General features: G+C 42.3%; 1 protein-coding gene across 20 annotated transcripts in view; it reads right to left on the bottom strand.

Moving 5' to 3' along the window:
- Positions 1-2,090: 2,090 nt before the first annotated feature.
- Positions 2,091-24,131, bottom strand: part of GPHN (gephyrin) — a 590,148-nt gene continuing 568,107 nt past the window's right edge. For 10 of the 20 annotated variants that reach the window (XM_073348352.2, XM_073348355.2, XM_073348358.2 and 7 more), the window contains 6 exons: positions 20,629-20,716; positions 13,156-13,229; positions 10,038-10,102; positions 7,043-7,146; positions 4,877-4,973; positions 2,091-3,065 (listed from right to left, as the gene is read on the bottom strand). In XM_073348352.2, the coding sequence (XP_073204453.1) occupies positions 2,932-3,065; positions 4,877-4,973; positions 7,043-7,146; positions 10,038-10,102; positions 13,156-13,229; positions 20,629-20,716 (562 nt within the window). In that variant the 3' untranslated portion in view covers positions 2,091-2,931. The remainder of the gene's footprint in view (positions 3,066-4,876; positions 4,974-7,042; positions 7,147-10,037; positions 10,103-13,155; positions 13,230-20,628; positions 20,717-24,131) is intronic. The other 10 variants (XM_073348374.2, XM_073348359.2, XM_073348360.2 and 7 more) reach the window with 1 other exon arrangement.

Raw genomic sequence — 24,131 nt, 5'->3', positions numbered from 1 at the left:
ATAGAATGAAGGTTGCAATTGTACTTAGAATCTTAGAGATTAGTAGTGGAAAAGCTCTATTAGGTCATCTTATCCTTCCAGTTGTCCAATTCAGTGCAGCAAATTTCTATACGTGATATTACCCATAGTCCCAGTAAAGGTTCTGGTATCAGGACGCCAGTAAGCACATAAGTCACTGTAGGATTAGCCCAATTGGATGAATATGACTTAGAAAGACTCTTACATAAGCTTCTACTGCTGTGCATTGCCTTGTATACAGTGCTGAAGAAATCCCAAGACTACAAGACAAGTGGGGAACCAAGTCAAAAAAGAAAAACAGAAAAGCCAAAATACAAGCCCTACCTTCTGTCACTTTTTATATTTTCTAGTATTATATTGAGTTATGATGAACGTTACCCTGTTGATAGTTCTGGGTCTGAAATACTCTGATTATCCGCTGGAGAGGTAAAATTAGTGCAAATACCCCTCAAACTGACCTACCACTTTCTCATTCCTGAGCCTGTGTGAGAGGATCGAGACCCATCATTCCTTGACTTCTTTTTCGAAGCTGCCAACAAGACTGTAAATTATTATGTGAACATCTGTCCACTAGGAACTGTTCTGAGTTTATCAATCTATTTTACACAGGCCAAGAAATATTGTTCAGATAGTAACGCTGTTCGGTCACTAACAATCTAGGCTTGGTAGAAAGTGATTTAAAAGGCTCCACAGCCTATTACCAACTTCCTGAGCCACCTACACAACACACCCTGTTGCCCTGGATACTAATCCACATGTGAGGGGATTCTCAGAAACTTTGACGGAATAGGGTCTGGCCAAACATGAATAATGTGCCAAACCAGTTACTGTAGCTACGACATGACTGTTCCCTGGCATTTTTACCTTTAAATGTTTTAGTTATACACAATGATGGTTAGCTGGTTGTTGAGATGAGTTGGCTTGTTCTACACTGACTGATACATAATGTTCAACATTGTGTTAGTTAACATGCTTGTTCACAGCCATATTCAGACAGAGTGAAATTTTGTAAAAAAGACCAGGCCTAAGGTGGCTACTTGTACATTTTCTTGAGTCTTGCTATCTTTCTCTAACAAAATGTTCCAACACTATGAACAACCTGCCATCAGATTGTTCTTAGTAATGTGGTTAATAAATCATATTTTTATTTTCTATGCTGTCTGATATTTGCCTTGTAACTGATGTAATAATAATTTGTCTGCATCATATTTAAGAGTCTCACCTTCCAGCGCATTTTGCAAAGGCTTGTTACTTTAGGTCTCTCTCACTAGGTATTTCTGTGGTCCCCATCATTGCAGAACCAGTATCTGAGCATCTCATAAATGTTAATGTATTTATCCTAGCACCCCTGTGCTAGCACCCCTAGCATCCCTGTGAGGCAGATAAATATTATCTCCATTTAGAGGGAGAACTGTGGCACAGAGCAATTAAGTGTGCCCAAAGTCACACAGTGGCAGAGTCTGTGGCAGTCAGGAACTGAAACCAGATCTTCTTAGTTCCCCTCCAGGACCTTAACTACAAAACTACTACAGCAGAATTGGTCTGACTTCATTAATGGAGCAGGCATGATAGCAGAGACTCCACAGTGTAGGATCATTCTAAAGGGATGTAATTTATGGACTCTGCAGCTATACATAGAACACCAGAGCACACAATTTGGGCAAGATGTGAATGGACAAGGTATTAATCAAAGATTCATGAAAAGGAGAGAAAGGACCTATAGTACTAGGTCATGCCACCTCTAGTACATCTCAGGGATTAGTGCAGAATTGTCATGAAATTCAACAAAAGCACAGCACATTCTTCAGTGCCTTTTCTAGTTTAGTTTTAAATTACCCAGTCATAGGTTCTTCCACCTCTTCAACTGGGAGACTATTCCACAGATCTTACACTTAGAACACTCTAAATGTCTTTTTGGTCTAATTTCAGTTCACTCATTATATCACCCTAGACAATTCCTTTTATCCCAGCCATTCCCCCCAAAATTGAAAGAAACATTATTCCCTATTTTCAAACAACAAGGCTAAAACGGTGAAATTTTAAATAATGATCAAGGAATTTTTTTTATTCATTTAAGTTTCAATATCATTACAGAAAATGTTATGGTACAGAGTTGTTTAACATTAGTTTTATTTCTTCGCTCATTTGATTTCCACATGAATGCTGGTAACATTAATATCTGTACAAGATCAGTCTTTGATTTTTTTTTTTTTAGTTTTTAGTTCTGTACATTTTAAATGTATTGGTTAAAAAGGCTGTCAGCACTTAAGGAAGCAATTTTTTTTGTTTGTTCAAATAAAAGGTATCCAGTTACTGCCCAAGAGTACTGAGCTGGGTGGCTGCTGGGCCGAGAGATATCCCTGAACGCGCAGCGAGGGAGGAAACCTCGGGGCTTGATCGGGTTCCCAGTGCAGCCACTCTGCTTTTGGCACTGTGCACATCAACACGAGATACAAGATAAAGAACAAGCAGAAGCTCTCTGTGAAGCAGTTATGAAGCATACTAATAAGGGAAATCCAAGTGTTGTCTACGCTAGTATAAATAAGCAGACAGCCTTGTTTTAAGAGCATTAGTTGTATCTTAAAGATGAGAAAAAACACAAGTTCTGCAGGCACCTACTGCTGTCTACTAAAAGCTACTGCTATCAGAACTAGCATTGAACACACAAAGCAATTGCAAGAAAGGAAAAAGTTGCTTTGATATAATCAGAATAAATTTCTTTGTTAAGATTTGTTTTTTTAAAGTTTTTTTTAAAAGGTATTTATTTAAATTCCATTTGAAATATAGTTCAAGATGTTGACTATACTGATCAACTTTTATCCAAATCAGAAAAACTAGCTGTGCCGTTGCATATTACAGGATACAGTCAATGATATGTGGACATGCATCAAAGCTTCACTCTTGCTGGTGACATCATAGCCTTCCGATGACCATAACATCCACCACCTCGCCCTTGTGAAGCTCCACATACTGCTCTGTCTTTGGAGGTAGCATCAACAGTCCATTGGCACTACGCATACTCATCAGACGACTGCTCATCTGATTCCCTAGAGCAGAATGAGAGAAATACTATGGTTAACACTACTACTCCCACAATATATGAAGATGGAAAAAAGGGCTATTCTTAGGAGGAGAATCATGGAGCTAATTTAGTCATGGAGCGTGGGGTCTGGATACTCAATGGACACATGGCAAATACCTACAGAATACCCAGGAGAGAGAATTTCTCAGCCTACTTTTTCCAGGTTCTCCAAACTTCCATTCACTCACTTGTCCTCCTTGCCATCCAAGCTCCCACATTTCTCCCCCTTACTACCCCACATAGAATCATAGAATCTCAGGGTTGGAAGGGACCTCAGGAGGTCATCTAGTCCAACCCCCTGCTCAAAGCAGGACCTATCCCCAACTAAATCATCCCAGCCAAGGCTTTGCCAAGCCTGACCTTAACAACTTCTAAGGAAGGAGATTCCACCACCTCCCTAGGTAGACCATCCCAGTGCTTCACCACCCTCCTAGTGAAAAAGTTTTTCCTAATATCCAACCTAAACCTCCCCCACCTTTCCATCTGTGTTCTCAAATCTTCCCATTTTCAGGTTGCCTTCCCACCAGTTTCCACTGACACCATAGTTATCTTACAATTTGTAAGAGTATCTAATCCATTTCATACAATAACTAAAAACCTAGCACAATCTACATAATTCATCCGCTCAAAAGAGCTCAGAACTCCCACTCCCATTTGACACCCCCAGCCTTGCAATATGTTGTGAAAGTGAACAATTTCAGCTCTGCTGGACCAATTGTGAAGCAAAATACAGAGGCAAAAGTCCCAACAGAGAATACCCTGCCTTTGGCTTCTTGGTGTTCAAACCTAGGGACTGACAGTGAGAGCATTCCAGTTGGTATCAACTGTCTGCCTGGAACATGAGAAAAGAGGTAGTGCATAAAATAACGAGGAACTAAAGCATGTAAAGCTTTACAGATAAAAATCAACATCTTGAATTGCATCTGTAAAAGTGCCTGTTCAGTCTTTGGAATCAATGGTGTAGAGCTCCGTGTGTGAAATCTACCTATGTAAGCAGTGAGACACAATCAATACTAACAAGTCTCCAGGTAGTTTCCAAGAAAAACTTCATGTAGGATGTATTGTTTTAAACCAATCTGGAGGTGACAAAAACATGGGTAACTGCAGCATGATCTACATCCATCTGAGAGATAGGCAAGGTCAACCTACTAGCCACATGCCGATAGAAAAACTACTCAAGTACTTCTTCTACCTAGAAATCTAGGAGCAGAGCAGCTGAGGATCGAACAGCATTCCCAGATTGCAAATCTTGTGTAAAAAGTGGCATATCTTCTTGATTGAGAGAATAGATACCACCCTCAGCTATCTCGACTAGATGTTTCTCCCATTCAGCTAGCAACATCTCTGTTTATTTGGAATGAAATTCAATCAGCCAGCTCCCATCAATGCCCCTACTTGTATTTAGTCAATGTATGAGTGTGGAAGTGAGCATGTGAGGAAGTGCATGTCTGTGAGCGAGCATAAACAAGTGTGAGTGAATGTTTTTGCAAAAGAACATGTGTAAATGGGCAGGTTGTGTGTATGCAAATGAATGTGTGTCAGGGAGCATGAAGGCAAGCGATCGTGTAAAAAATTGGAGTAGGCTAGCAAGCGTGTGTTCTACAGCATCAGTGAACTTGCATGTAAGTATGTGCAGGTATATGTGTGTGCATGTGTCTGTTGGCAAATGTGCAGTTATACGCATAAGTGTGTAATATGTGTATGTGTTTGATTGTTTGTAATGGTGGGTGTTTGGGAGCCTGTATGTGGTTGTGTCAGCCTACATAAGTGGCTAACCTGTACTCTGTGCCCAAGGCAGTGGTTCTTGGTGATGCCAAGTCAGTATGCACCGATGGTATTCTGGGCGAGGATCCAATTTTACATCACATGATAACTGCAGGAGAAGCAAAGAGAGGAAGAAGAAACAGACTGTCATTCACATTTCATTAGACAAGCTAGACTTTATTCTGCCTCAGTCATCAGCAACAGGATTGTCAGAGTCTGTCTAAAACCCAAGAACTAATACTCCCTACTACTGTCAAAAATTCCATGGACAAGTCAAGTGGTCAGGATCTCAGGCTTATATCTCATTCGAAAGATGGTGCTTCGAACAGTGCAGCTCCCACTAATGACAGTCTGTGGTATCAGTTGGGTATTGACTCAGAGGGAAGAGTGACATCTATTTAATCACCATCAGCACTTCCTACAGCCCAATCCTTGTGAAATCTGATAGGATCACTGGACAGAGTGGCATGACTGGTTGAGAGACAGAAAGAATAGAGCTTGCTGTTGAGATTGCAGGTAGCGTTTGCAGCACTGACAGTTTACAAGTCCATAGATTTTTTCTAAACTGAGCAAATTTAAAACAGACATCATTAAGAGGAGAGAAACATGGACACAACAGTGATTTTATAGACACTATCTCAGAACCTTCCTATTTTCATTCAACATTCTGATGTGAACGGAGAGCATTCTGATAGGTTAAGTAAGTTGGGTTGACTATATGTTTCCTGCATCTCTAGGTAATCCTTCTATACAAACTTAACAGCTGAGAAAAGCTTAACAGAAATCTCCTTTGCTTTCCCTCTTTTTCTTTTCATAATTTCAGTCCACGTGCTTAAACTCACCACATCCTGTGCCCTTCCACAGGCAGCCCTTCCTGCAATTGTCTGAGCTACTCTTTCAGGCACTGCCTTTCTTATGTTCTTATACTATGTCTCTGACCTTCCTAGATCCTATGTGCACTCAAAATTCTGGTAAAAAAAAAAAGCCCCTGCCCCTGCCATAGTTCTGGGCTTTGGACAGTCAGTTCTTTTAAATGTAACAGCAATATGACATCAGTGACCTTTAAACATTTTAGTACATTATGTCAGCTGCAAGCTTACGAGTGTCAGCTTGGAACACCATCACTTCTTGCTGAACTGCTAGGATTGCTTTTCTTATCCTTCTTGGATTAGACATCAGTGCAGTACTTTTTGACTTGCTTCACTATTGCTTAGTGGACCATGTACATCTTCAGTGGTACCCTATGCACAGCTGGTACATCCAATGAAATGGCAGCACTTCATAGAAACATTGCTAAGTTCAACAATGGCACAGTACCTATAGAAAATTCCAGCCCGGAAAAGTTTAGCCCCCTTCCAAATCCAGAAAATGGCTGGAGGAATGAGCTAGTGGGAAACCCAGCTGCTTATGAAATTCATAAGTGTTAAATGGCCTCCATTGCTCAGTGAATTGCAACCTGCACTGGCAGAAACATGCATGAATGAGATTGATATTACCCATCATTCAAAGTAAAAGGTCTGGGAAAAATGGAACAGAGATGCAGCAATGTGTAAGTGAAAAACATGGATCCATCTTGTAGTGATTTCAGGAGCTAAAATGATCATTAAATGAAGCTAGGAATTATGTTAAATGAGCAAATTTGCAAGTTTGTGGATGGGCCGGTTTGACAGGCCTAACAGGACTCTCTGGACTGTTATGCAGGAAACTGGGATTTGCTTGATTCCTTGATCCAGTCTCCCCTTTCCCTGGGCTGACAGTAGCTTGGAAGAGGCATGGTGGAAATTTTACACTCACCGCTGGGGTTGGGAAGGAGAATGGAGAAAGGGCCTCCAATAGCAACCTCTAAGCCAACCCTAAACTATTCCTGTCCCTTCTCAGTGTAAACACCCATTATATCTTTTCATGCAATTGTCTTATGACCATTAGTTGTTGTTTAATCAAATTCAATGTATATTTAGCTTTTTAAAATCTTTCCAAATCATTCTCCTTTCGTCATCTGATCTATTCTCTGCTGTGAATTCCCTTCAATTTATCGTCATATCTCTAGTGCTGAGATATCCAAAGTCAGATAGAGTATTGGGGGTGGGGGTGGCTCACTGCACCTGTCAGACAGCAGGATCTCAACATGATATAAGAAGCTATATATTTTAAATATAGCCTATATTTGAAAGTCCTTACCCTGGCTTTGATAATGGTGGGCCGAGGATCCAGGATGCCTTGCATTTTCCTCAGTGCTGGGACAACAAAGAGATTGCAGGTGACAACAGCTGATACAGGATTTCCTAGAGAGCAAAACACAACAGTAGTTCACATGTGAGTAATTTTGAGTTAAAATGTGAAATGATGAAATAATCTCACATTTCCATAGCAGGTTTCATCCTGAAGGATTCCAAAGAGTTTTTTACACTATGTACACAGGAAAAACTTCACTTAAATCTGGAGTGGCATATGGCAGTTGTTAAGCAGTACACAACTATACTACTAAGGAGTTTAGGACAAGAAGTGAAGCAGAGTACTGTATCCAACTGAAATTGAAAGGGAAATTTAGGGCCGCAGAATGTAATTTATCAGATTATAATACAGACTAGACATTGGGCTAATACCTGTTCTCTTGCAAAAAGTTTCATGGGATCTTTAATGACTGCACATGCTCAGATTCTTTATGTATTCATTGGGAAGTTGGTTTTTGGCAGTATAATGCCCCCTAACATCATGCCAGCAAATTGTTTTAGCACTAATTCAGAGGAACTAGCACCAGCTACTGAGATTAAGTATTGACAGAGAGAAGAGTGCCACCTACTTTTTGCCAATCACACTTCTTGCCAACACCTGGGCTGGCCTTGGTGACAACTCTAGTTATCTACATTATACAATCAAGTAAATGCTCCACTCATCTCCCTCCTAAAAACAATCAATACAGTAGAGAAAGAAACCCTAAGCACATATCTAAAAAAATAAAATAAAAAATCACGATCTCATGAAGAAGTGCAGTTCTTCTGTGGTCACAAACGCATGCAAGGTAAACGGAGTAAAGCAAGTTCTTCCTAGCTTCAGAATATGCAGCTTCCTGTCCACACTGCTAATGCAACACTGAGGGTAGGTCTACACTACCGCTTAAGTCGATGTAACTTACATCCCGAGCAATTCAGGATATATCAACCTGAGCACTGTCCACACCGGCACTATGTCAGCGCATGCAGCTGCACCGATGTAGTGCTTCTAGTGTAGACCAGCCCTCATCCTGTGCCTATTGGTTTTCAAAGAGATACAGCAAAGTGAGGCAATACTGCCCTCTTTTGGTTCATACAGCTTGAGCATGCAGTGTTGTTGTAGCCGTGTTGGTCCCAGGATATTTACTCCTGGAGGAATTCTGTGCACTGCGCATGTGCAGAATTTATGTCCCCCACAGATTTCTTTGCTGCCCCGCAGAAAAATGACTTTCTGATGGGAAAGCAAAAGGAAGCCACAAGAGCGGTCATGCGACCCTCCCCAGCAGTGTGTTTTGGGTGCCCAGGGCAGCCGGCAGAGAGGTAAATAACTGTGGGGCAAGGGTTGAGACTGGAGAAGACCCAGATGGTGCTCCTACTGTGCGCTGGGCTCAGCTGCCAGTACCTGGGCTGGGGAGGACGGGACCTCCTCTTCCCCTGCATGGCATCCGGGGCCATGTCAGACCCATCCCCAGATTTCTCCCCTGGCTGTAGGAAGCTCTGCAAACTCCTCCCCCCATGCTTCCTGCATCCATCACTTCTCAGCTGCAGAGGAAGGGACACTGTACAGGGAGCTGCTCCCCCATCCACCCAACCCCTGTGCATCCAGACCCCCTGACGAGCCCCACTCCCCCTGCACCTGGATCACCCCAACGAGCTACTCGCATCTGGATCCCCACACTACCGAGGCCCATCCAGCTGTACCTGGATCCCCATCCCACTGAGCCCCACTCTCCCACCATCTCACACACCCACACCCCCCTGTCAAGTTCTATCCCCAGATCTAGACCCCCCACGCCCGCTGAGCACCAACCACCTTCACCTGGACCCCCTGCAGAGTCCCATTACCGTTGCACCCAGAACCCCCCCCAACAAGCCCCTATGCATCCAGATCCCCCCGCACCCAGATCCCCCACTGAGCCCCCACACCCAGACTGCCCCACACAGAACCCTCTCAACCCACACCTGGATCACCCACACTAAGCCCCACTTGGATCCTGCCTTGCTGAGGCTGCCCACCTGCACCTGGCACAGAGGGGCAGGGCCCTGGGATGCTTACGGGGCAGGCTCGGTCCTTGCGCTATGTCTGGGTTGGGTGCAGCCTCACGGCTGAGTCTGTGTCTCGGGAGGGAGCTGCATAATGATCTCTCATCTCTGTGCTGCCAGTGGCCTGTGCTTCCCAATGCTATGCTGGAGCTTCCAAATTTATTTGACAAATAAAATTTGCAGAATTTTGAAGTATTGTGCGTAGAATTTTTTTGGTCCAGAATGCCTTCAGGAGTAGATATTAAAGAGACAAGGTGACAATAAAAGACATTACCTCACGCACCTTGTCACAGCTTGAGGATGACAAATAAGACTACAGTTCTGTGACATATTCTGGGACTGTCTAGTTTTTGTCTATATTAGTGGTACGTCAGATTCTGTGATTTAACTAACACAGATATTCCTGCAGAGAATATCTATTGGGAGGGTGGGGAAATAGGAGGAAAGGACAACTGCACAATATTCTTTAAAAAGACAAAGGAAGTCTCTGGATAGAAGAACTGTAGGTCCTGTGCGCCATCACATGTTAGACAGAGGTAAGAACTCTCTAGCATACCCTCAAATAAACCCTTTCCTGAATAAAAATTGGGGGTTTCAGAGTAGCAGCTGTGTTAGTCTGTATCCGTAAAAAGAACAGGAATACTTGTGGCACCTCAGAGACTAACAAATTTATTAGCGCATAAGCTTTCGTCCGATGAAGTGAGCTGTAGCTCACGAAAGCTTATGCTCTAATAAATTTGTTAGTCTCTAAGATGCCACAAGTCCTCGTTTTCTTTTTAAAAACTGGTGGGAAAATCTCAAGTGTTTTGTGCTTAGGAGAGCAAGTGCCAGGCCTCTGACCTTCATGAGGCATCCTGGTTTTATTTTATGGATCTCTGTACCTGTGGAGAGCAAGAAAAATAATTACAAAAATATCTTACCTGGCAGTGCAAAGATTATTTTTCGTACACCATCAATATCCAAAGTTGCAAATGTTGTTGGCAGGCTAGGGAAAAAGAAAGTTGTTTAATAAATACACTGAACTCATATCTAACGTGGCTGTGCTATTATAATGTATAGATTACCTTCCATTCCTTTCCTAATCTGAAATTTTCCTTCTCTTCTTTATTGTCACTGCCTTTTTAACCCTTAGAGCACTGTGAGCATAATCATCCTAATTAAATTGTGTTGAAGAACTTAAGCTGATTAAATTCATCTCCTTGTCCTCATCCTTCCCTCTCTCCCAGCAATCACCTTAACCTACTCATCAAATGCTGATCATTCTCCCTAGTAACCAAATTTCCTCCCAGCTTCCTGACCACATGCTAATACCCTTTCCTCCTAAATTGCTCTAGTATTATTAATACTTATTCATATTGTAGTAGCCCATAGAATCCCAATAAAGGACTGATTACTCTAACCATACAACTCCCACTGCACTCTATGGATCTTTCTCTTCTTGCTGACTCTTGTCTCATTTCATTGAGCCTTTGGGCAGCCACTCTCAAATAACCCAGTCCCTTGAGTACTAACTCAAACACAATTTCACTCCCATACTATTAAAACACCGAGTTTCCAGGTGTCATCCACCTGGAACCTGCTTAGTGTTCCAAGGCTTAAGGACTTGCCAAATATCTTCATTTTATTTAGAAAGAGTCCTGCTGCTACAACAGGTATTTTCTGTTTTTCATACCTGTTCTTTAGTATTAAGAACATTTGCAAAAAAAAAAAAAACAAAAAAACAAAAAAAACACAACCCTACCCAGGATCTCTTTCTTTCTTAGCAGTTCATTAGTGGCTGCTGTTTATTCCCACCTGGAACCACAATCTCTGTCTGTGATGACAGAATAATTTTTCAGTGGTATCCAGCTATGAAGTCACAGGCAGAACATTCTGTTTCAGGTAAGGAAGCATCAACAAGAGAAGATAAACTTCTAATCAACAGAAATCCAGATTCTGTCTTCATGCAAATAGCCCAAGAAACCAAGAATGAGAGTGGAAGTGCACAAATTCTACAGTATAGAGCTAGAATTGTTTTTAAATATAAGGCTTTCCAAAGATTTCTATAGTGCATCAGTGTCTCCTTAGAGTCCCTTTCCTCCTGTGACTACAGCGGTAGTGACTCAGACAAGCAGAACTGTAGTCAGTTGGGACTGAGGTCTGTTAAGTAAAGAGCACCCTTTCCTCTTTTCCTAAGCTACTCCAGAATGTTCCTTCATTACTCAGGTTTCAGACAGTTATCACAAATAATCAGCGCAATGGAGTAATGGGAGATAGTTCAAGCAATCTGACTGGCTAACTTAAGAGGCACTGATTCTCTAGGAATGTGCTCTTTGTACCAGTTGAAATAGTATCACCCATTCAAAAGAAATCTATTCCATACAACTATGTTTATTCATTTTATAAAATACCAGTGCAGGGCATTTTCATGGGAATAACGAATAAGGTCCCTCAGCTGCATTTTGGGCTATCAGCTCCCAGCCAGTCATTAATATCCAAGAAATGACCCACAATTTGAAATTAATTCATTGTCAGATTACAGATTAATTCATTGTCAACAAATACTCATGAACAGATGCACCTCACAAGGAAAGGCTGGTACTTAACATTTTCCTTCTTTCCTATCTAATCCCACGGGAGCCACGTCTACCCCAAATTACACATTCTACAGTATCTTACCTTCCATACACACAGCAGCTGTAACAGCTTTAAATGCTAATATATAGATGGTCACCAGAAAGCTTCTAATAGTGTGACATGTATTATTCTGTAAACAACATTCTCGTTGAGGCTTTCCAGTATTATTCCTCTCACACTGTTCCCTGATAGCACCCACCTATGTTAGTCCAGCAGCATCAGAGGCCAAATGGGGAATATTTTACTCCAGGAGTCGCACTATATTATCCTGAAACCTCAAAATATAACCCAAGGTCTAGTCTCTTCTGGCTCTGTTTGTCTAGGTCCAGGGGATTTTTCCAAATCTAGGTCAGCATAGAATAGTGGCAATTCAAGCTTAATGTCTTCGCAGATAGAACTGATGAAATATAAGGCTGTACATTTGATCTTTTACCAGGGTCAGTGAAGATGTGTGACTGTTTAAAAGTCTCAGGAGGCTGAGAGGCTCATGTGCTTTGCTAATGATAGTGAGTCTCTTTCTATGGCCTAAAATGAAAATGGGAGAATTGGCAAAAACAATGGATTTCCTAACACCTTTTTGGCAATATATATTAGATATGTATTATATGAGGCTACAGAGGCTTTATTACAAACAAACTAACCAACCAACCAGCCCGGCACCAGCTTTAACCACAATTTAGAATTCTGAACTACCTAGTTTGTAAACAAACCACACTCAATAGTTCTTGAGACAAGGAGCTGAGAAAAGACTCCATAGTCTTGGATTTGCAGAAAAGAATTCTCTGCTCCCAGAAGACCCACATTTTTCAGTGTCTCCACAGAGCACAGTACCAGCACTACAGTGAAGTAGTGGTGAGGCAGAAGCAGTACAGTCTGTGTGTTTATATATAAAACAAGCATATAAAACATCCTGCATCACTTCAGAATTCCCATATGCAACATTTAGACAACAAGGAGCATTACAACCTAGATCCTACTCCACCCTTCTCTTATTTAAAAGCTCCTTGTTGTACCAATATGGGTCACGTGAATTCTGAAGTGAAGTGAAATGAAATGCTTAATGAGCATATCAACAGCCAGAATGTCCGTCCATTTCCCAGCTGCTTCATAGCAAAGCTGGTGTCTGAGCTCTGGCAACATATTTAGGGCTCTGCACGTTTTTGAATGCATTGATTTTTTTCCTGTGATTTCCAGCATAGAAATATCTGTTGCTAATCAGCAGTAAGCTTTCAATTCTGGTTAAATTCACTAGCAATGGTAAGCACTGATTTAATTAGGGTTGATACTACTTCTTTTCCCATATCCAACTATTCAATGGTTTATATTAGGTTTTAAAATAGCATCTCTACCAAAACAGAACATGTAGCATATTTGGCACAAGGTAAATTCCATCAGGGCCAAAAAATTTAAAATATTTCTTACCCTGGTTTCATAAAAACTCTGCCAAAGTGAATCTGTGCATGAAGGTCAATGTCCAGCACCTGTTTAAGATAGTCCTGTTTACATTAAAAAAAGAAAAAATATTAAATTAAAATCAAAGTTGTTTACAGTGGTTTACAGTATCAAAGATGTCATGTACATGGAGGGCCTGTTTAAAGTGTTATAAACCAGTAGGGAATTTCCAGTACTAGAAAGGAGCAACTTGCAGAAAGATGGGTGCGGAAGAGGGAGCTATAATTCTTTTAGACTCTGAACATGCAATTGACTCAGGGTATGTCTACACTACGAAATTAGGTTGATTTTAATAGAAGTTGATTTTTAGAAACCGATTTTATACAGTCGATTGCGTATGTCCACACTAAGTGCATTAAGTCGGTGGAGTGCATCCTTACTACCGTGGCTAGCATCGATTTACAGAGCAGTGCACTGTAGGTAGCTATCCCACAGTTCCCACAGTCTCCACTGACCACTGGAATTATGGGGTAAGCTCCCAATACTTGATGGGGCAAAAACATTGTCGTGGGTGGTTTTGGGTACATGTCATCATGCCCTCGTCCCTCCCTCCGTGAAAGCAATGGCAGACAATTGTTTCGTGCCTTTTTTCCTGGGTTACCCATGCAGACGCCATACCACGGCAAGCATGGAGCCTGGTCAGCTCACCGTCACCATATGTCTCCTGGGTGCTGCTGGCAGACATGGTACTGCATTGCTACACAGCAGCAGCTCCTTGCCTTCATGGCAGATGGTGCAGTAGGACTGATAGCCGTCATACATCTCCTGGGTGCTCCTGGCAGACCTCAGTGAGGTTGATCAGGGGTGCCTGGACAGACATGGCTATCCTCCTCTTAGAGCACCGAATGGGAGCCAGAGACTCCAGGTCATTCTCTTCTTTAAGTTTCGTCTCATGGAAATTCAGTCCTGCCCGGAATATCATGCGAGCTGGAGGCTTCTGCCTCAGGCTGCTCTCCCAGCTGGCAGCACCGCGCGGTCGCACCTACCCCAGCCCATCCCTTGCTCCCACGGCTCATGAAGCCTGGACAGTAGTAAGGAGCAGTTCAACTATAGGCTGAGCAAGTGCAGAATGGTGGTAGAATGTGCCTTTGGACGTTTAAAAGCTCACTGGTGCTGTTTGCTGATGAGGTCAGACCTCAGCGCAACCAACATTCCCATTGTTATTGCTGCTTGCTGTGTGCTCCATAATATCTGTGAGAGTAAGGGGAAGATATTTATGGGGGGGTGGGAGGTTGAGGCAAATCACCTGGGGGCCAATTTTGAGCAGCCAGACACCAGGGCAGTTAGAAGAGCACAGCAAGGTACGCTGTGCATCAGAGAGGCTTTGCAAACCAGTTTCATGACTGGCCAGGCTTTGGTGTGACAGTTGTGTGTGTTTCTCCTTGATGCAAACCTGCCCCCTTTGTTGATTTTAATTCCCTGTAAGCCAACCACCCTCCCCCCTTTGAAATAAAGTAACTATTGTTTTGAAACCATGCATTCTTTCTTTATTAATTAAAAAAAAAATTAGATAATGGACAAGGTAACCCGGGTGGGATGGGGGAGGAGGTAAGGACAAGGCCACATTGCTTATTGTAGCCACGCTAAAAATCAAACTGTTTGAATGATAGCCTTCTGTTGCTTGGACCATCCTCTGGAGTGCAGTGACTGGGTGCCCGGAGCATCCCCCACCATGTTCTTGGGCGTCTGGGTGAGGAGGCTGTGGAACATGGGAAGGAGGGTAGGCGGTTATACAGTGGATGCAGCGGGGGTCTGTGCTCGTTGCCTTTCCTGCAGCTCCAACAGACGCTTCATCATGTCCGTTTGCTCCCCCAACAGATGCTTCATCATGTCCGTTTGCTCCCCCATTAGCCTCAGCATTACATCCTTCCTCCGTTCTTCACGCTCACTTAATTCTTTCCTGGCCTCTGCCACATGCGTTAAGCTGTGCCCTTTCAGTGCGGGAGGACTGCATGAGCTCGGAATACATGTCATCGCGAGTGCGTTTTTTTCGCCTTCTAATCTGCAATAACCTCAGGGACGGAGATGATAGGGGGAGCGTAGAAACATTCTATGCTCTGCTATTCTCAGTGGACTGCATGGTCACCTGTACTGCTGAGTGTTGCTGAGTTCACCATGCTGACCAAACAGGAAATGAAATTCAAAAGTTCCCGAGGCTTTTCCTGTGTACCTGGCTAGTGCATCAGAGTTCAAAGTGCTGTCCAGAGCAGTCACAATGCACTCTGGGATAGCTCCCGGAGGCCAATACTGTCGATTGGTGTCCACACTACCCCAAATTTGATTTTAGCGCTACTCCCCTTGTCAGCGAGGAGTATAGAAGACAATTTTAAGAGCCCTTTAGGTTGACGGAATGGGGTTGGTTGTGTGGACGCAGTCATTTTTAGATTGACCTAATGCGGCTAAATTCGACCTAACTCCGTAGTGTAGACCAGGCCTCAGTGTGGATACAGGGATCCTTGCACAGTCAACTGCAGTACTGGCATCTTTAAAGTGTCCAAAGATATTTAGTCACTACAGGAAATTTTTAATGCCAGCTTGTGAAATCTTGTGCATATATTCCAAAGACAAAAACATTTTTCTTTATAAGTCAGGGCTAAGACTCAAACCCAATAAAACTACTTTTCTTTGGAGACTGGAAATTAGCTACTAGTGGAATTCAGTGATCAGCAGTACCTTTCAGAACTAGGATGCATTGTAGACCTCAAAGTCTCTCAAAAAGTCACTGTAGTTCTTTGCAGTGTTATTGTAGCCATGTTGGTCCCAGAATATCAGAGAGAAAAAGTGGGTGAGGTAGTATCTTTTATTGGACCAACTTCTGCTGGTGAAAGAGACAAGCTTTCAAGCTTAAAGCTTGTCTCTCTCACCAACAGAAGTTGGTCCAATAAAAGATATTACCTCACTCACCTTGTTACTATAGTTTTTGTAATTTCTTGGGGACGTATAATTCACAGCTATAGGTTATTTAACTAAAGTTTCTCTAGAGGGTAATTAGTGAGCCTCCACTTCTTGTGTGTTGGTTCAAGTTAAATTATTTTGGATCAACACAATCAATCCATTAGTTCAAGAAGTCCAGAATTCCTTATGCTGTCTCTCTGTTGATAATAGCTGTGCTCACAGATGTGTAGATGATCTTGTAGTGAGATGTCAAATGCTCATCCTAGAAGAACTTACACTGCTATCAAAAAACGCCCACATGAGAAAATTGAGTATCATAACTGAAAATAACAAGCCTATATAAGTTTGTTTCTACTAGACTCCATGCATCTTAAATTAGGTTATCACCTGCTAGAATTGTCAGTAAAGAGAGGCTTTAGAAGCAATGAACCTGAAGTCCCTACACAGATTTCTGACTTTTTCTTAAATCTATTTTGTCCAAAGCTGTGACCCTTTTTCTACCATGACACAAATTCTTGATTGTTGACTCCATTCATAGATTCATAGATATTAAGGTCAGAAGGGACCATTATGATCATTTAGTCCAACCTCCTGCACAACGCAGGCCACAGAATCTCACCCACCCACTCCTGCGAAAAACCTCTCACCTATGTCTGAGCTACTGAAGTCCTCAAATCGTGGTTTAAAGACTTCAAGGAACAGAGAATCATAGAATCATAGCATCATAGAATATCAGGGTTGGAAGGGACCCCTGAAGGTCATCTAGTCCAACCCCCTGCTCAAAGCAGGACCAATTCCCAGTTAAATCATCCCAGCCAGGGCTTTGTCAAGCCTGACCTTAAAAACCTCTAAGGAAGGAGATTCTACCACCTCCCTAGGTAACGCATTCCAGTGTTTCACCACCCTCTTAGTGAAAAAGTTTTTCCTAATATCCAATCTAAACCTCCCCCACTGCAACTTGAGACCATTACTCCTCGTTCTGTCATCTGCTACCATTGAGAACAGTCTAGAGCCATCCTCTTTGGAACCCCCTTTCAGGTAGTTGAAAGCAGCTATCAAATCCCCCCTCATTCTTCTCTTCTGCAGGCTAAACAATCCCAGCTCCCTCAGCCTCTCCTCATAACTCATGTGTTCCAGTCCCCTAATCATTTTTGTTGCCCTTCGCTGGACTCTCTCCAATTTATCCACAACTCTCTCCAATTTATCCACAATCCTCCAGCAAGTGACCCGTGCCCCATGCTACAGAGGAAGGCGAAAAACCTCCAGGGCCTCTTCCAATCTGCCCTGGAGGAAAATTCCTTCCTGACCCCAAATGTGGCGATCAGCTAAACCCTGAGCATGTGGGCAAGATTCACCAGCCAGATACCCAGGAAAGAATTTTCTGTAGTAACTCAGATTCCACTCCATCTAACATCCCATCACAGGCCATTGGGCCTATTTACCATGAATATTTAAAGATCAGTTAATTGCCAAAATCATGTTATCCCATCATACCATCTCCTCCATAAACTTATCGAGTCTAATCTTAAAGCCAGACAGGTCTTTTGCCCCCACTGCTTCCCTTGGAAGGCTATTCCAAAACTTCACTCCTCTGATGGTTAGAAACCTTCATCTAATTTCAAGTCTAAACTTCCCAATGACCAGTTTTTATCCATTTGTTCTTGTGTCCACATTGGTACTGAGCTTAAATAAGTCCTCTCCCTCTCCGGTATTTATCCCTCTGATATATTTATAGAGAGCAATCATATCTCCCCTCAACCTTCTTTTAGTTAGGCTAAACAAACCAAGCTCCTTGTCTCCTTTCTTAAGGCAGGTTTTCCATTCCTCGGATCATCCTAGTAGCCCTTCTCTGTACCTGTTCCAGTTTGAATTCATCCTTCTTAAACATGGGAGACCAGAACTGCACACACTATTCCAGATGAGATCTCACCAGTGCCTTGTATAACAGTACTAAAACCTCCTTATCTCCACTGGAAATACCTTGCCTGATGCATCCCAAGACTGCATTAGCTTTTTTCACGGCCATATCACACTGGCGGCTCATAGTCATCCTATGATCAACCAATATTCCAAGGTCCTTCTCCTCCTCCATTACTTCTAATTGATGCGTCCCCAGCTTATAACTAAAATTCTTGTTATTAATCCCTAAATGCATAACTTTACACTTCTCACTATTAAATTTCATCCTATTACTATTACTCCAGTTTACAAGGTCATCCAAATCTTCTTGTATGATATCCCGGTCTCTTTCTAAATTGGCAATACCTCCCAGTTTTGTATCATTTGCAAACTTTATTAGCACACTCCCACTTTTTGTGCTGAGGTCAGTAATAAAAAGATTAAATAAGACTGGTCCCAAAACTGATCCCTAAGGAACTCCACTGGTATCCTCCCTCCAGCCTGACAGTTCACCTTTCAATATTACTCGCTGTAGTCTCCCTGTGAACCAATTCCTTATCCACCTTTCAATTTTCATATTGATCCCCATCTTTTCCAATTTAACTAATAATTCCCCATGTGGCATGGTATCAAACGCCTTACTGAAATCTAGGTAGATTAGATCCACTGCATTTCCTTTGTCTAAAAAATCTGTTACTTTCTCAAAGAAGGAGATCAGGTTGGTTTGGCACGATCTACCTTTTGTAAAACCATGTTGTATTTTGTCCCATTTACCATTGACCTCAATGTCCTTAACTACTTTCTCCTTCAAAATTTTTTCCAAGACCTTGCATACTACAGATGTCAAACTAACAGGCCTGTAGTTACCCGGATTGCTTTTTTTACCTCTCTTAAAAATAGGAACGATGTTAGCAATTTTCCAATCATACGGTACAACCCCTGAGTTTACAGATTCATTAAAAATTCTTGCTAATGGGCTTGCAATTTCATGTGCCAATTCCTTTAATATTCTTGGATGAAGATTATCTGGGTCCCCCAATTTAGTCCCATTAAGCTGTTCGAGTTTCGCTTCTACCTCAGATATGGTACTATCTACCTCCATATCCTCATTCCCATTTGTCATGCTACCATTATCCCTAAGATCCTCTTTAGCCTTATTAAAGACTGAGGCAAAGTATTTGTTTAGCTATTGGGCCATGCCTAGATTATCCTTGACCTCCACTCCATCCTCAGTGTTTAGTGGTCCCACTTCTTCTTTCTTTTTTTTCTGCTTATTTATATGGCTATAGAACCTTTTACTATTGCTTTTAATTCCCTTTGCAAGGTCCAACTCTACTTGACTTTTAGGTATATTAAGTCCTTGTCTTTAATTTTCCATCTAAATTCTCCTTAAGATGTCCTCAGATATTTCATGTACACTACCAAGAGTCCAATAAAAAAGGATGGGATGCCTCAAGGAACTGGTAATGAGATACGGAACCTTTCAGCTTTAGACTGCTGTCTCAAATCCAGTCTCGATGAGGAGTGATCAGAAATTGCTGGCATCCAAAGGCTGTTCAGATGCCTTTGTGAAAAGAGGTGGTAGTCTCAATTCAGTTCCTCATGGCCATGTGTCTGCATGACACCACTGTTCTAAAAATTCATGGATCGATCAACACTTTTCTTTCTGATCACTGTTCCAGGGCCAGTGACTGTGGACTTTAAAGGGCCTGAAAGTAATTTTTATTGGTCCAACAAAATGCTTCTAGTTCTCCCTTTATGCAAGATACTAGACCTTTGAAGTGAGGATCTGCTCAGAAAACTGATTCTAAAAATGGAACCATTGAGCTTACTGTTTATCATCTGTCAGTGACTCCATATAAAATCTGCTCTGTTACACCTAGATAAATGTTTATTTTAACTGCCACTCCTGCAAAAACAACCTGGGATAAAAAAGTCATTTTGAGTTTTTTCCTTCTCCTATGTCACCAGAAGTTTTAAAGGTTCTGCAGGCCCATTTATCCCCTTTGTGACACCTGTCTTCACTGATTTTGCACAGGTGCTACCAACTGCAACTTAGCAAACAATTCTGTTGATGATTCACAAGCAGGCAAAGAATCTAGTTCACTGTCTTTTATGTGTGCTGTCTCTGCAGAGGTAAGAGGAATAAAACACAACAAAAACTATTTTAAGGTCAGCAGATATAGTTCTGATACACTCAGAGAACAAATCTTTCAGTAAGAATGAGCCAGTTTTACACATTCACTTGCAGAGTAGCTTTCACTGCTACTACCCACGTTTTACCTACTCTATGGATAAAAAGAAGTCTTCAGTCTTCAGATGCTGTCAATTCAGCACCTTTCACCAGCACTAAATTTATATGATCACTCCTTAAATGAAAACTAGATACAACAAGATTTTGGAAAGTGCTGATTCCAACACCACTTAGAATCTTCCCAGAAATATCATACACCCACTACAGTATTGAAACAAAAGCATAAAAAAGGACAATATTAAAAAATATTTTTTTAATTAATCCAGCAGCGCTGGGTCCAGGGACCTGGGATGTCCTGGAAATAATCATGAATACATTTGCAGTTGCCATCAGGAACTCCTGACCTCATGCCTGGTATTCTTATTGCAATGTAGCAACCATGCTTCAGCTTATACCTTTTCACCCATGGACACGCCTCCTGATGTGATAATAACATCCGCACGGCTGATACCCTCATTCAGTGCATTCAGTAAATCATCTGGGCTGCAAGAAAATCAAAGCAAAGAGATTAATGGCCAGAGAAATATTTTTAGGTACTGCATAAAATAAAACATGAATAGATCTTTGCACACATAAAATATGAGGTAATCATAAAATCGTAGGACTGGAAGGGATCTGAAATGGTCATCTAGTCCAGCAGTTCTCAACCTTTCCAGACTACTGTACTCCTTTCAGGAGTCTGATTTGTCTTGCATACACCAAGTTTCACCTCACTTAAAAACTACTTGCTTACAAAATCAGACATAAAAATACAAAACTGTCACAGCGCACTATTACTGAAAAATTGCTTACTTTCACATTTTGTCTGTATGAAATTTTAGTTTCTACTGAAGTTGCTAGTGCTTTTTATGTAGCCTGTTGTAAAACTAGGCAAATACCTAGATGAGTTGATGTATCCCCTGGAAGACCTCTGCATACCCCCAGGGGTACGCGTAACCCTGGTTAAGAACCACTGATATAATCCAGTTCCCTGCATTCATGGCTGGACTAAGTATTATCAGACTAGGGGTGGGCAAACTTTTTGGGCCACATCGGGGTGCAAAACTGTATGGAGGGCTGGGTAGGAAAGGCTGTGCCTCCCCAAACAGCCTGGCCCTTGCCCCCTATCCAACACCTCCCACTTCCTGCCCCCTGACTGCCCCCCTCAGAATCCCCAACCCATCCAACCCCGCCTGCTCCTTGTCCCCTGACCGTCCCCTCCCGGGAACCCCTGCCCCTAACCATGCCCCGGGACCCCACCCCCTATCTAACCACCCCCCATTCCCCATCTCCTGCCCCCTCCCCAAACCTCTGCCCTATCCAACCGCCCCCTGTTCCCCATCCCGACCGCCCCCCCCACAACCTCCGCCCCATCCAACTGCCCCCTGCTCCCTGACTGCCCCCCAGGACCCCCTGCCCCTTATTCAACCCCCGGCTCTGCCCCCTTACCATGACGCTCAGGGCAGCATGTCTGGCAGTCGTGCTGCCCAGCTGGAGCCAGAAACGCTGCTGTGCTGCCGTGCCCTGCAGGAGCACGCAGCCCCGCCTCCCAGAGCGCTGCCCGCATGGTGGCATAGCTGCGGGGGAGGAAGAAGAGCAGGGGAGGGGCCAGGGGCTAGCCTCCCCGGCCAGGAGCTCAGGGGCTGGGCAAGACGGTCCCGCAGGCTGGATGTGGCCCGCTGGCCATAGTTTGTTCTCCTCTGATCTGCACCATCTCTGATAGGTGTTTGTCTAACCTGCTCTTAAAAATCTCCAATGACGGAGATTCCACAATCTCCCTAGGCATTTTATTCCAATGCTTAATCACCCTGACAGTTAGGAAGTTTTTCCTAATGTGAAACCTAAATCGCCATTGCTGTAATTTAAGACCATTGTTTCTTGTCCTATATTGAGGTTAAGGAGAACAATTTTTGTCCTGCCTCCTTGTAACAACCTTTTATGTTTTTGAAGACTATTGTCATGCCCCTCTCAGTCTTCTCTTCTGCAGACTAAACAAATCCAGTTTTTTCAATCTTCCCTCGTAGGTCATGTTTTCTAGACCTTTAATCATTTTTGGTACTCTTCTCTGGACTTTCTACAATTTGTCCACATCATTCCTGAAATGTGGCACTCAGAAGTGGACACAATACTACAATTGAGGCCTAATCAGCACGGAGTAGAGCAGAACAATTACTTCTTGTGTCTTGCTTACAATATTCCTGCTAATACATCCCAAAATTATGTTTGCTTTTTTTTTGCAGTAGTGTTACACCATTCTCTGTTTTCTTTCATAAGACTGCACTCCCTTCTTAAGTAGATTAGCCACTTTTACTCATGAGCAAGTGATCTAATCAAACACCACGTAATTTGATATAGTTCTGGCCAAGTGGTCTATTGATACAGTTCTTGCCAAGAGGTCTATAGGATCATTGGTAGAGGTATATAAATGTGCAGGACTAGAGCAATAGGGGGCACTACAGGTTAGGACTGAGGTGTACTGGCAGAGCAGCATAAGGGGATCTAGCACTGGAAAAGCAAAATTACCTTCAGGTTAGGATTTAGGTGTATTGGAACAGTTGTTTGTGGGAAGTTTGCAAAGTGCCTGACTACACTTTGCCAGGCTCTAGTCCATGCTATTAGTCTCCCATTGTCATGAGCAATAAATCCATTAATAAAGATAAAAAAAGGTGAGAGTGATCCCTTTGCTTGGTCCTCAGCACATTGTCTAAAGTCAATCCCAATTTCCAAGCTTTTTTGCTAGTTTTATTCCACAGTCAACCAAGGGAAAGTCGGGCTGTCTCCCAACATAACATACACTAGAATAGACACAGGTTCACACGCCGAGCGCTTCAAACAGATAAATACTTTGCATCCTATGTTGAAGTAGAGATTCAGATTGATGTAGAATCAGGAATACACTGTATTTAATGGTGAAAATAATGTAAATGGGCCTAAGTAATGAAAGGACCCTTAATAACATATCTAACCAATCCGTTCTTCACTATCATGCTGACATCTTATTTTTTTAAAAATAAACATTTATTGTTAAGTGTCAGAGTAGCAGTCGTGTTAGTTTGTATCCGCAAAAAGAAAAGGAGTACTTGTTGCACCTTAGAGACTAACAAATTTATTTGAGCATAAGCTTTCGTGAGCTACAGCTCACTTGATGAAACTTATGCTCAAATAAATTTGTTAGTCTCTAAGGTGCCACAAGTACTCCTATTTATTGTTAAGTATCCAAACTTTCATCTTCAAATCTGAGTGACATGGATTAAAATAACTTCCAAGTTCCAAACCATCTATCCTTTCTTCTGTTTATATAGTTGTACACCAGAGATGCTAGGATGCTGTTGCAAACTGCTGGAGAGCCACAATGACTTGCTACCCACCAGTCATTACATACAACTGAAGGGTAGACCCATACACTGACTAGGAAAATTCACAGGCAATACTGTTTGGTGTGGGTGGAGGTTGGGTGTGCAGGAAAATGGTTAGGGGCTGATAAATAACAGACATTGGTAATAAAGAGTTGTACTTTGCCAATATAGGGGGAACATTAACTGAAATAACCAGCCCTTCCAGTATATGGCTGACTCCGATTATGAGCAAATTAGTGTATCTTCCAGTACATGGTATTACGTCAATTGCCCCTTATAGTACATAGTAGATAAAACACAGTGGCACTGACCAAAACCCCCCTACAAAGTTTACATAAAATAAACACTAGAATAATTTTTCTCCAATATATTACATTCAAACTCTTTCCCCTTAAACTTCTGCAGACATATGATACTACCCACTCCATTTTTCTGGTGTTTTGTTTATGTAGGATTTCCATTCAACACTCCATAACAAACTGTAGTGTTTAGCAATCTTCAGCATCAGATTTTTCATCTGTTCTGTCCTCATGTTCAAAAGCATAAATTTAGAGCAGGTGTTC

The sequence above is a fragment of the Lepidochelys kempii genome, chromosome 6, assembly GCF_965140285.1.
Source record: "Lepidochelys kempii isolate rLepKem1 chromosome 6, rLepKem1.hap1, whole genome shotgun sequence".
Taxonomy (NCBI): Eukaryota; Metazoa; Chordata; order Testudines; family Cheloniidae; genus Lepidochelys; species Lepidochelys kempii.
This window is presented reverse-complemented; position numbering and strand designations above follow the sequence as displayed.